At 44.1% G+C, this 14,207-nt stretch overlaps 1 protein-coding gene across 4 annotated transcripts in view; it reads left to right on the forward strand.

The window, feature by feature from the left end:
• The window catches only part of JADE2 (jade family PHD finger 2), a 353,383-nt gene that overhangs the window by 196,236 nt on the left and 142,940 nt on the right, over positions 1–14,207 (forward strand). For all 4 annotated transcript variants that reach the window (XM_083181797.1, XM_083181796.1, XM_083181799.1 and 1 more), the window contains 2 exons: positions 3,826–3,995; positions 12,842–13,053. In XM_083181797.1, coding sequence (XP_083037923.1) covers positions 3,826–3,995; positions 12,842–13,053 — 382 coding nt within the window. The remainder of the gene's footprint in view (positions 1–3,825; positions 3,996–12,841; positions 13,054–14,207) is intronic.

Here is a 14,207-nt window from a genome sequence, read left to right on the forward strand (position 1 = left end):
TCAGTATGAAATCCCGGCGGTCGGGATCCCGGCGTTCAAAATCCCGATGCCGGAATCCCGACTGCCGAAATCCAGACAAGGGGGGGGGACGTGGATCGCCCCCCCCCCCCCCCCCCCACCTTGCGGGCTCGCTGCGCTCGCCACGCAGCGGGCCCGGTGCCTCGCTACGCTACGCTCGGCACGCTAATTTATTCTCCCTCCAGGGGTGTCGTGGACACCCACGGAGGGAGAAAGTGTCGGGATTTCGGCGTCGGGATTCTGAACGCCGGGATCCCGACCGCCGGGACTTTAACTGCATCCCCTGTAAACTATGCAAGAATACTGTTTGTTAAAGTAAGAAAAAAGTGCAAAGTTTTGTCCAAGTATCCAATCGAGGCCCATTTACTGTGTATAATTTAGATTAAATAATATATGTAAATCAGGGTTGCCTACCCTCCCGGAATGTCCGGGAGGGTCCCAGAAATCGGGTCCCCCTCCCGGCCCCACGGAAAGGATGGCAACCCTCCCGCATTGTCCTGCCTCTCCGGCGAAGAGGGGTTCCGTGGGTGAAATGACGCGATCACGTCATTTAAACCCCGCTCCCCGCAGTGCAATGCATAAAATACCGCCATTGCACGGCGGGGGCGTGGCTAAAATGACGCGATTGCTTTAGTCATGCCCCTAAATGGCTCATCACAGCCATGGCTCCGCCCCTTTTCCCTCCCGGCTTTGGGCCCGCCCCCCTGCCATACTGAGCTGGCTGCTCTCTCTCCCGGAGAGAGCAGCCAGAAAGTCGGCAACCATGATGTAAATGTGAAGTAAGCCCCTTTCAGGTCAGTCCTCTGATGTGATTATAAAATTATATATTTAAAAAAAAAATTCACAGCATTATGTAATGAGGGGGCAGTGCCTAATGATTGGATTTACCTGGCACCACCAAGACCTGCTGCCTCTGAAGGTTAGAGTGTATAACAGGCCCTTGCACAGCCTACGTTTGCCCATGCCACCTATAACATCTCTCTTTTAGGAGTCCAGTGTATGGATAAATATTGCATAGTATATCCATACCAATTTAAAACTTGTTATTTGTTGTACATGAGCACTGGACCCAGAAGATGAGCGCATGTGCAAATGAGCTGTGCTGCGGGCACCACTGATTTGCCACAACTAAAGTGACTATATCTAACATCAGTCCAGGAAATCCCCACAACATTTGTGACTCTCCTACACATTGCAGGAGAGTTAAGATACTGGTTTATCTTGTAAGTGCTGAATGCAAGCATCACAGTAAGTGCTGAATGCAAGCATCACAGTAAGTGCTGAATGCAAGCATCACAGTAAGTGCTGAATGCAAGCATCACAGTAAGTGCTGAATGCAAGCATCACAGTAAGTGCTGAATGCAAGCATCACAGTAAGTGCTGAATGCAAGCATCACAGTAAGTGCTGAAAGCAAGCATCACAGTAAGTGCTGAATGCAAGCATCACAGTAAGTGCTGAATGCAAGCATCACAGTAAGTGCTGAATGCAAGCATCACAGTAAGTGCTGAATGCAAGCATCACAGTAAGTGCTGAAAGCAAGCATCACAGTAAGTGCTGAATGCAAGCAATGTAGCATCACTTTCCACGTTTGAGATATTTTTCTGTGAGGATAAATGGGCTTTTATTAACTTTTTTATGGGTCAATTGTTAGAGTAGCTTTAATATATTTGCAAAATCAACCCTCAGAATCAGAACTCTAATGTGCTAATGCTAACAACTGGGACCAGTGGTGTAACAATAGTCCCGCAGACCCCGTGGTAGCGGGGAGGCGCTGTGTAAGTGTGGGCGCTGGGGGTCTGCGGGGCTATTGTAATGCCGCTGCCGCGTCTGTGCTGCGGGCCAGGACTTGCAGATTTACCTGTCTGCGCATCGCTCCCAGCTCCCCTCCTGGCTTCTGCTGAAATGATAACATTTGTGACTGTCCTACACATTGCAGGAGAGTTAAGAAACTGGTTTATCTTGTAGTGCTGTAATGATCTGTACAGATTCATATATTATTAAAGAAAATTTTTTTATTTTCCCCCATTGCACAACTTGAGTTGCACATTCGGGCTGTAAGATAAACCAGTTGCATTTTGTGAAGGGGGGGGCGTAACACCATGCATCTTGCAGGCATCAGCGAGATATAGCCCGATGTTATGAAGTAGCAATCATTTAAAAGGCAAAAACAACCCCAAGGTGTGTGATCGCAATAAAATTACAGGTATTGCAGTTGGAATGTGATGACTTAAAGTGTCAAAATTGCTCTCACAGTAAAGGGATTAAACATTGGAAAATATTGTACATTTAGAGGGTTATTCAGAGTTGGATGCTATAGTACAAATTCGCAATCCTATCAATTATCTAACAACTGTGCATGTCTACAGATCTACGCTACGTGCATGCACAAGGCCAAATAGGGACAAAATATAGCTGAGATATCTAATCGCAATCCCTTCACTATACAAGAAGTTGCCATTTTGGGGGGTGTTAACCTATCGTTTTCTGAAAAGAACGCAGGTGTTCCAAGTGGGAAGGTCTGTGATGCCAGTGCTGGTGTCGATCAGCCTGTGTCTGTCACAGATTTGTAGAACGGTCAGACTTATTTGCACAGACTGGAAAAATCAATCAATGGTGAGTGAATTGAGTATGGATGTGCGACAGGATAGCTGATTGCGATATTTCCTGTCTGGGTGGCGGATTACCCCTCACAGTCATCTGCCAACTTGAAGATTAGTAATGTACTCTGAAATGGGTCATAAGATATTACTTTTTTGCATTGGATAAAGGGACTACAGTATGTATGGAATCTGTGAACTACTACAGATGTTTCAGTGTCAAATTCTGGATTACCTGTCTTCCTACATATTTCTTCATCTTGAAGACATTACAGCTGCTGTATAAAATACCACCCTTTGTAGAAACTGTAATTCGTATTCTAGATGAGATTTTCCTCAATAAATTTGTATTTGTGTCACAAATACCTAGATCTATGTACTGTGCCACGTATATATATATATATATATATATATATATATATATATATATATATATATATATATATATTTAGGCAGTGGATGGCCGCGGCACTGGGGACTTCAATGAATAAAACAGACAGACGAGCTTGATCTGATATATATTTATATATCCAAGGAGAAGGACCGGCACTCAGGACTTTGGTATAGCCCAAAATGAAAATAGCTTGCCCTGGTGCCACCCAATGGAGCCTTGCAGCTCCTAGTATGCAGTGACTGGAGAAGAAGGGCACTCAGGGACTCGCAGAGCAGGTGAAGGAAGGACAAATTTATTGCCTGAAAGTCTACGTTTCGGGGTCTCCTCCGTCGTCAGGACAAACGTAGACTTTCAGGCAATAAATTTGTCCTTCCTTCACCTGCTCTGCGAGTCCCTGAGTGCCCTTCTTCTCCAGTCACTGTATATATATATATATATATATATATATATATATATATATATATATATATATATATATATATATATATAGATATAGAGAGAGAGAGAGAGGGGTGGCGACCTGGCACTCCGGTTACTGGCAATGGCCTGTGTGCCCCTGCAGATGTATACAAATGCTGATGGTGATCCTAACTCCGTGGAGAGAAATCACTGGCATGGCACTCTAGGTCTTGTGAAAACTAAAAAAAAAAGCAATTTAATGTGCAACGGTTTTGGGGACCAAAACTCCCCTTCCTCAGGCAGACAGTTTATATATAAAAGATGGAAGACCTATTTTGCGTTCTGTTTTGGCTATATTAATATAATTTGGAATCTGATTAAGAGTCTGCACTTATTACACTTTTCTCTGTACTTAGGTTGGTTGAAGCATCGGAGGAAAACCCCCTACTGGTAACAAAGAACTCATTACCTGGATCACAGCGTTCAGGGAACTTCCAGACCACACTGCAGAGATCCTGTAGATATGACCTGGATGAGGTGGACACCTGCTGGTTGGAACTTGTTAACACGGAGTTCAAAAAGCTAGGTATGTATAAATGAGGGCATTAGACCGAAGTACTAAACTGTACATCAGTTTCTAACTGAGCTGTGTTTTTAAACCCTGTTGTTTGATGGAATTATCTCAAAACTGGTTAATCCACTTACAGCTGTCATTACCAATGGCAGAAACTGTTTAATAAAGATGTAAAATTGTACTACAGTATATGTAAAATGAATTGGTGTTTCAAATGCCATATTCTGTAGGAGAAAGTTGTCTAGTTTAATCGCCTCAATTTTGTTTCATTTTAAATGGCTAAGCAAGTAGCATCACTTTGCACATTTGAGATATTTTTCTGTGAGGATAAATGGGCTTTTATGAACTTTTTAGGGGTCAATGATCAGAGTAGGTTTATTATATTTGCAGAATCAACCCTTCTAGGGATGAATCTGAGCTCTCAGAGGCGTAACTAGATATTCGTAGGCCCCATAGCAAAAGTTTGTAAGGGCCCCCTATTTAGCAACTGATGGTGATAAATGTATGCAAAACATATTAGTTTGACAGCAAAGATGGGCCCCCTTCAGCTCTGGGCCCCATAGCAGCTGCACCCCCTACACCTATGGTAGTTACGCCCCTGCCTAGGGTGCTAATGCTAACTGGGACAATTGTGCAAATGTGACATCATGACATCATAAAGATGGGGTGGGACTGCAAGGACCAGTAAGAAGCGGGGTTGCAGTGGTGTGGCATCACAACATGAGTTTAGGGGCATTAAGTCAGGAAGTAGATATGCACCTGAAGTGTCCTATCGGCTATGCAGCATTTACTGTATAAAGGCTGAAAGCCAATTGTGGGGCCTCCTACAGATGTTCAGGCCACCAACGCACCTGAGTGATCCATATCGGCACACTGGTGAGCGAGCTTCCACATCACATTGCCGCAAGAGGGGGGGGGAGAGCATCTCACACGCACGCATGTCCCATTCTTCTCGCTTTCCGGATGGATAAGCGCAGCTCCATCAGTAAATCCTGCCCATAGGTGGTGGCAAATCCAGATTAACATTGGGGTGGCACATAAAAATAGGTACTACTACATAAAAGCTACTACAGTGTGTGAGTGCTGCAGGGCAGGCAGACGGCTGCTGGAGGTGAGAGAGGGGTAGAGGTGCTAGTCCCCGCAGTGTGTCTGCCAGGGGGATAGCGACTGTCCGTGTGGGGGGGGGGGGGGTGGTGGATCCCCTGTCTGGTGTGTGTGGAGTGGGGGTGTTGGTTCCCGGCTGGTATGTGTGGAGCGAGGGGGAGGGCATGTTGGATGCTGTGTATTGGGGTGTGGGGGCTTCCCTGGCCGCAGATGTACTGACAAGAGGTTTCTCTCCGACCGCTGTTATGTTATCAGGTTGGGTGTCAAGGGAAAGGGTGAGGGGTTGAATATGGGGTCTCCAGAGATTTCTAGATATTTTTTTTTTATTCTGGCGGTGCACAACCTAATGTAACTATACACACCAGTGGCCATGCTCACGTAGATTTCCAATATGTGTCTCTACCCCACACCACTCCCCCTACAGTTTTCATCTGGGCTTTGAAATGGACAATGGAAACAAGAGTAAAATGTCTCCCTCATGTAATCATGGGAGTAGTATGATCATCCATAGGTGGTAATATAGCTGTAATGTAAAAAATGTGTCTTTATGTTGATATTCATTTTTCAAATTAAGTATATAAGTTACCAATAAAAGACAGTAGTTAGCATTGCTGCCTCACAGCACTTGGTTCAGTGTTTGTGTTCCGGTCAGCTAAGGGCAGCACCGGGGGACAGAGGTACAGTATGGCAAATTGGTCCTTCCTCAGTGCGACCGACACACTGCCATCCTCCCTAACATTTGCAGCAGCATTTTCCATGTACCCTTTGAAGCTCGGTATGCAGACCCAGCGGAGACCATGTTTAGGTCGACAGTCACTAGGTTAACCTCTAATGGTCGACAATGACTAGGTGGACACCTAGAAAGGATCGACAAACCATAGGTCGGCATGGTCAACACGCAGAAGGTTGACAGTAGTTTTTCACTTTTTTTTTTTTACTGTGACTGGTGGTATTATATGAATAAACATAGTCACAAACTGTTGTAAGGTGTTTATTGAACATAAACCACATATGACTGTGAAATTGTGTTAGTACTCCACTTTCCGACAGTAGCAGTGTTGTCAATGTGCCTGATGGTAACATTGGTGCACTCATTTGCATGCTCAGCTGTAATTTCGTTCACAGCGGACTTCTGAAAATATGCTAATGACTCAGCTGCCACCTTGCGCACATAGATGCCCACTGCTGCTCTCTCACAGCCGCCTCTTTTGTACAAAAACATCAAATACACACCAGTCACATAATCAGACCTCTAAGCAATCCTATGCTGTCTCAGAATGAGCATATTACCTAGGTGGTGGGCCCACTCCTGTTAAATTACAGTATCTTATTAGAGTACACCCAGAAAATGATCCAGACATGTCTGACATTTTTAGACCATCCCCCATTCCTCCCCATGCTCATTACGTGTCACCCCTGTTCAAATAAATACTTTGTGTATCCACAATTTCTAATACTTACTGCATGTGCACATGCAACTGTTGCGTAATGCTCCAATGAATCTGACATCCACATTGTGTTCCCCTCTGATTGTTCATTGACAACACAGCTGTGTGTTAGAAATATATTCATCTTTGAAAATGCACAGCTGTACCTTTAATGACTTCACTTCTCCTGCACTTCCTTTGATAGTAGGTGTCCCCCCAACATTTTATTCTTGGTCCTCTTCTTCTCTATCTCTACATGTCCTCTCTGGGTGAGCTCATTTGCTCACTCGACTTCAATCGAAATCTACCGCTCTTTCCCTGATCTCTCCCTCTATCCTCACTCATTTCTCCATATAGAGAGAAAGCCCTTCACCTCAAAAAAGCACTAAAATTACTTCCCTCTTATTGGGGATGTATCCAGTGCGAGCGTCTTGCAGTATTTTTTTAGAATATGAAAAACAAAAGAGCTTTGCCCTCGTATAATTCTGATCTATGTACGTGTCAGCAAAAAATAAATAACTGATTAGATGGACCTAATATTTCACCAATAATCAGTAGGGTCGGGGGATCCCCCTTTCAGGGTACTCACTCTTATCAACTTAAACACAGCATGTCGACAAGTATCAAACAGGTCATGTAAACCTGAAAATGAAAACTTGATATGTAGCGTATCTTAGGAGTTCTTAAACTCCTTATCCAATAAAATGAAGGCAGATATCCACTGGAATAAAGTAAAATGGATCCTTTATTGTAGAGTACCGTAAATATAAGAATTAAAAAGTGAGCTAGGTTACTCATCTTCAGGAAATCTGAAGTTTCCAAAGGTCCAGCTGGGAAGTATGTATACGGGGCCCCGTTTCCAATCTCTCTGGCTCTCCATCAGATTCCCTGGATGAGATCTGAGATGGGCAGTGTCTTCCTGAAGCAGAGACGGGCAGGGAGACGCTGCCCAGCCGCTGTGATACTGGTACGTGCATACTCTACGCGTTTCATCCTTCTGCCTCTGCTGAACAATCTTGAGTATGGGAAACCCTGCAGTAGACACAAATGAAACATTCCTAAAGAAGTCCAGCACAGGCAGAAGGACGAAACGCGTAGAGTGTTTTCTGCGGACATTGGGCCTTATTTTGGTTCATTCTTTCTGAAAAAATCCTTCTTAGATGGACAAAACCATGTGCACTGCAGGGGGGGCAGATGTAACATGTGCAGAGAGAAGTAGATTTGGGTGAGTAATTTTGTTTCTGTGCAGGGAAAATACTGACTGCTTTATTTTTACACTGCAATATAGATCTCACTTTGAAGTAAAACCCCACCCAAATCTAATTCTCTCTGCACATGTTACATCTGCCCCACCTGCAGTGCACATGGTTTTGCCCATCTAAGAAGGATTTTGTCAGAAAGAATGAATCAAAATAAGGCCCATTGTGACACCACATCGTGCTAGCAGGATGCAGCACTGGCAGATACAGTAAGCTGTTCATTTTTAATTTAGTTGTATTTCTTTTATTACTTCATTAATATATGTGTGTACAATATTACACTATTGCCCTTTTTTTCCCATATGCATTATCTTACCTGGACCATGGATATAAATACCAGTATGCCAAACTAAAAGAGCAATCAGTGCATGGCTGTTGGAGTCATACATATGCAAATTACTAGTGGTTGGGAACCACTTTTCCGGGTACACCTGCATTTTTTTAGGGTGTTTTTATTATCTGGTGGAGATCCATTTGAATTATAAATACTACAGTAGGAGGTGCTGTTTTCACCCCCTTTTGCTCTCTCTATACTATTAAGCCCACTCAAAGCAAATGCTTCGAAAACTAGTAAGGTAGAAAATGAGTGAGAGAGAAAGAAAGAAATATAGTTTCACTTGATATAATTATTCATAGATGGGTATCCAATTAGCTGCAGTAAATTACCTTGCTTAATGGATTCCCCATGGGCTATCCAATTACCCTGATAGCCAGCACTTATGGCATGCTAAGCATCCCCAATAACCAACCCTCAGAGCTTCAATAACATATTAGTCTAGATACTTAATCCTCGATTCCAAAAAATTGGATAGCTTGATAATGACCATTGGTCAAAAGTCACACCGTCAGCCCATTTCTTTTGGCCAAGAAATTGCAGCAAATTGGATAATTCCATATAATTGCTTTTGTGGTTGGAGTTTTTTTGTGATTTGCTTTCATACTGTATATCATTTTGAAACAAACACTGTTATTTAAACAACTTGGTTATAGGAAGAATCAGACACCTCTGCGCCAGTTCGTGTCTGAAGATGGTACCCATGCCCATGCCTTTGGCCAGAGGATAAGAGCATTTGCTTCTGGAGACATGTTTATGATGTCACTTGTACCTTACATACTTTAGGTCTGAGATTTCATGATACTTCTCTGTTTCATTTTAGTTCATTCTGTATACATGATGTGTTTGATAAATGCCAGTTAGGGGCTGACTGGCCAAGACTCACTCCTTATTACTGTCTACTTTATCAGTTAAGTCTTAATACATTAGGCCCAATGTTCTAAAAAGTGCTACTCCAAATGATCTCTTCCTATAACAGATCAGTGCTGACAGTTTGTAAGATGTAGGTTATATTTTATCTTTATGTCTGAGGACCAGGCCCAACCTTTCAGCCACTTATGGCCATGTATTTTACACATATTTGGCATATTTATCAGCCAACTGAACCAAACATATTACTAATGTGTGATCTTTTTGTCCAGACTTTTTCTCTCCTGACTACAATGCTCTATCGGGTTGGGATCATTTGTTCTACAGCATGATGGTCGACAGTCATTCGGTCGACACCATTAGTTCGACATGGTTCTAGGTCAAAAGGTCATTAGTTCGACAGGTCATTAGTTCGAAAATGTCTAGGTCAAATGTGAAAAGGTCGACATGGGTTGGGTTTTTTTTTCACTTTTTACCTGAATGTCAACACAGTCGACATGGACACAGTTTAAAGTGCACCGCATCCCCTTGCATTCCTCGCTGCACTTGCAATGCGTCAGGCACACTATTTTATTCTCCCACCACGCCCTAGTGGATGGTAGGGCATGAAATACCGCCTGTCGGCTCAAAAAACACTGAAAAACCCCATGTCGACCTTTTGACTGTCGACCTAGACACTGCCGAACTAATGACCTTTCGGCCTAAAACCATGTCAGCCTTTTCCCATGTCGACCTTTTCCCATGTCGACCTAATGGTGTCGACCTAATGACTGTCTACCATCATGCTGTAGACCAAATGACTGCATCCCGCTCTATCATTGCATTAAGTCAGGCATTTTCAAATTCAGTCCTCAGGGCACACTAACAAGCATCCTTGCCTACTCTTCTGGATTGGCTAGGAGCAGACTAACTGCTCTGCATCCCTGCTGCTGCTGTACCTATGAAGCTGTAAGACTGGCAGAAGTGCCGGAAGCACAAAGTAGTAGCATTAAGCAGTTTTTTGTGGCCATATGCGCTGTAACCTCGACAGCACAGCCTGTTATGATTACATCCATATGGCTCTGCTTCTTACCTCCCAATCACAGTTCTGCAGTCAGCTTGACAGCTGCTCCTCCCACCCAGTGAGCCTGAATGACAGCAGCGGCAACCAATCACCTGCCAAGAAATCCAGCCCCCTCATTTTTTGATGAATGATAGTGGTGCCAAGCTATCAGCAATTGGCATCTTCTGATCAGCCAATACAGGGAAGAGGACCATTGTCCCTGTACACCTGTCCTGATGCTGTCACTGTTGACAAGGACTGGGTGCCCGCTCTGGCACTAGGTACTGTACTTGCAGCTTATATAGTTTTAGTATTATTGTTTCAATATGTGCAGCATTACTAATGTGGGCGTTATATGCAACATTACTAATATGGGCGTTATATGCAACATTACTAATGTGGGCGTTATGTGCGGCACTACTTCTGTGGGTGCTATGTGTGGCATTACAACTATGTGTGCTATGGGTGGAGCTACTACTGTGGGCGCTATGTGCGGCATTGCTACTGTGGGCGTTGTGTGCAGAAATACTACTGTGGGCATTATGTGCAGAACTTCTACTCTGGATGTTATGTGTGGAACTACTACTGTGGGTGTTATGTGTAAGGCGCATCACTACAGACGGAGTTATACTGTGGGCGTTATGTGCCACACTTCTACTGTAGGCATTATATTTAAGGGGGCACAACTACTGTGGGTGTTGTGTAAGGGGCACTACTACTGTGGGAGTTATACTGTGGGAGTTATGTGCCGCACTTTTACTGTGGGCATTATATATAAGGGGCACTACTACTGTGGGTGTTATGTGTAAGGGCCACTACTACAGTGTGAGTTATACTGTGGGAGTTATGTGCAGCACTTCTACTGTGGGCATTAAATATAAGGGGCACTACTACTGTGGGCATAATATATAAGGGGCACTACTACTGCTGCACTATTATTGGACACATATTTTTAATATGGGGAAATATTTGTTGTAAACCATAAAGAGCAAAGGGATACCTCACCATCATCTGTGCACTGTCCTCATTGCCAGTGTATATACACGTAGATCTAAGGAGCAACAATTCTCTTTTTTTGTTTACTAGCTGTTTTTTATTACCATACCTCCCAACTTCTGTGATGACTAAATAGGGACACTCGCGCGAGGAAGCAGAGCGAGTGTCCGAAAAGGGGGCGGGGCGTATGCAAATTAGGGTGCGGCTTATGCTAATTAGCCGCAACCTCATTTTCATACGAGAATAGACGCTGTGCGCACAGCGTCTATTCTATTAGATTGGGGGGTCTCCCAACTGCCACCCCCCGCAGCGGGACAATGCCTGCCGCGGGTGGGACAGCGGGACAGGACCCGAAAATCGGGACTGTCCCGCTGTAATCGTGACAGTTGGGAGGTATGTATTACACAGTACAACTTGTTTTATATGGCAGATATATCTCGGCAGTCTCTAGTTTCTATCTGTAATTACAAAGTGCTCATATGGCTTTTCTCTATGTATGGTCATTTCAAACAAGTATTTCAAGTGTTCTCTGTGAGGTGCGAATTTAGTTTTATACATAATTACCTACTTTGCTGCCCTCTCCTCTGGTTGGCACTTAGAGATTGTGGCCAGACAGGAAGGTTGCATCCTTGTGGCTCTGCTCATGCTATACAGTGCCGAAAACCAGGCACTGTATAGCTGGGAGCTGTGCATGTGATGATGTGATTCAAGGCCCGGGGTAGGGGGGGGGTGTGGGTAGTAAATACCCCTTTTACACCTAGGCATAACCCAGGTTGGACCCAGGTCAGCGTTGGTGTAAAAGAAGCCAACCCAGGTCCAGTAACACTGGTCTCCTACCCAGGTCCTGACCAGGGTTGAACACTGGTTGGACCTGGGTCGGGGGTGGTGTAAATGGTCCCAGGTTGGGACATCAGGGTAGTGCGCTACAGTGGCAAAAGACAGCAGCCAGGAAGGATACGGGCAGTGCACACAGAAATCATAATTGGATACAGTATCATTTATATTTTTTTTTTTGGGGGGGGGGGGGGAGGTGGCTGGGGGGAGCACATGGGAGATTCGGTCTGCTGCTGCAGGGGAAGGGGCTGGGGAGAGCACATGGGTGATGCTGCACTTTTATACCGCTATGTGTGCTTGAGAACTAAATAAAACTTTTTGAAAAATATTTAACAAAATAAACAAACCAACATTTTTCAATGCTAACTTTTCATGTCTTTTAATTTTTATTTAAAATCATCGAGGGAAGGGTGGATGGCAGTTTATCAGACCTAAAATGGACATTTTTAATGTCATCCATAGGGAAAAGCAGGGCTGACCCAGGTTCAGTGTAAAAGGCGCAGACCCTGGGACACAGTGCTGTGTAAATGGGGTATTAAGCTGGGTCCAACCCTGGAAACTCCTGTGCTCAAAGGCCAGGGTCCGATCAGGGATTTTGGTGTAAAAGGGGTATTAGTCATGTTCTGAGCAGTTATTATGGTAAACAAAAAACCTCCTATTGACAAACCTATTATTCCTCTTCTGAAAACATCTCCTGCAGAAGTTGCCTTCTTGAACATTTAATCTGTCATACCTAATTATCTGCATTAGCTGAGCTGAAGAGATTTTTTCCTCTTTTTTTCAAGAGTTTTTCATGTTTTTTGGTGTAAATTTTTAGATTTCATGTAATGGACCCCAAATTAGTGTACTGCGTCCCCTGGCTTCACTCGCCATGCTTCCAGCATCCACAAGGACTCCGTTCCCAATGTGAAAATGTGACCTTGGGTTGTTTACGTGAATGTACTTTGTATTGGCTCCTGACTCTATGCTGTCTTCCACCTATCTGTGTACAGAGATGCCACTGTTGGACGAGCTCACTTTAGAGAAGGTCCTGGAAGAATTAGAGATGCTCTGCTTCGAGAACATGAGCGTTGCCATTGACACGGAGGAAGGGCTGGGAATTGAATATGATGAAGATGTCGTCTGTGACGTTTGCCGATCTCCAGAAGGGGAGGATGGAAATGAGATGGTTTTCTGTGATAAATGCAATGTCTGCGTGCACCAGGTAGATACCAATGATTGACTGCAACATGTGTACCTGTATATATGTTTTTAATGCCTCCCCTATTTTCTGGGTAAGGTATTGTTGGGAGATAACTTGGTCTGGAAAAGTCTACAAACATGACAGAGAGTTGTCTAATGCAACTCTTCGGTTTATCCATAGTCTTCACAGAGAAGTAATACAACATGTTTGTATTGGGGGCTAATTATACCAAAATCACTCTGTATTTCTGACTTGTGCACACAGGAATTGTCTGGCAATGACGATTTCTTTATGCTGTGAAAGCTCAAGAAATCGTGATGCCTTAAACCCCAGTGAATACTCTTCTGCGTCCTCTGTCTGCATGCATGGTCATGGAATGGGGACAGTCTTTTGCTGAATAGCAATGTTGCTTTGTGCCTTACTGGTACCCATGCATATGAGGGAAAACATATACGTGACCATCGGTCGGAATGACGGTGGTCAGAAGACCAAGAGCGGCAGCCCGATAATGAATTTCCCAATAGAGGATAGGTTTATTTACTTACCCTACCCTCCTAACCCTCCGTTTGGGATGCTGGCTGTCAGGATTCTGGTACCAGCACTTCCAACGATTTCAAGATTCCGATGCTGGTGTTGTGGCCGCAGTTCGGGATTCCAGTGCCGGTATTTCAACTGTCGGCATCCTGATCACCAGCATCCTGACTACATCCCATGTACAGTATGAGGCCCTTTTAAGTACAGGGTGATGAGTTTATAAATATGTTATTCCGTGTTTTCTCCAGAACATTTTGCCAGCCTGGTGGCATTAGGAAGTAGCTGGGCAGAGGCAGTAAAATCTGTCTGTATACAGAAATAAAATTTAAAGTCTCTTGCAGATATTGGCCACTACTTTCTGGACGCACATTATTATGTCTAAGAATGCATGTCTGCACTTTCCCATCTACCCACTCTGCTGTGTTCTCACTGTCCAAACTACACTGCTCCTCTTATTGACAGAAGGGATCTCTGTTATTGAGACTGTCCCAGTAAAGTAAGCATATTGATACTTTGATTGTGACCGCTGAACAGGGTAGTATAAAGTGGGTGTAGCACCCTGTAAAACCATTGTATCGATACTACTGAGGCCTCATCCAGGCAAATGGAACATGACACGAGTTAACCAAGGGCCTAATTGC

Source organism: Crinia signifera, chromosome 4 (assembly GCF_055691185.1).
Source record: "Crinia signifera chromosome 4, ASM5569118v1, whole genome shotgun sequence".
NCBI lineage: Eukaryota > Metazoa > Chordata > Amphibia > Anura > Myobatrachidae > Crinia > Crinia signifera.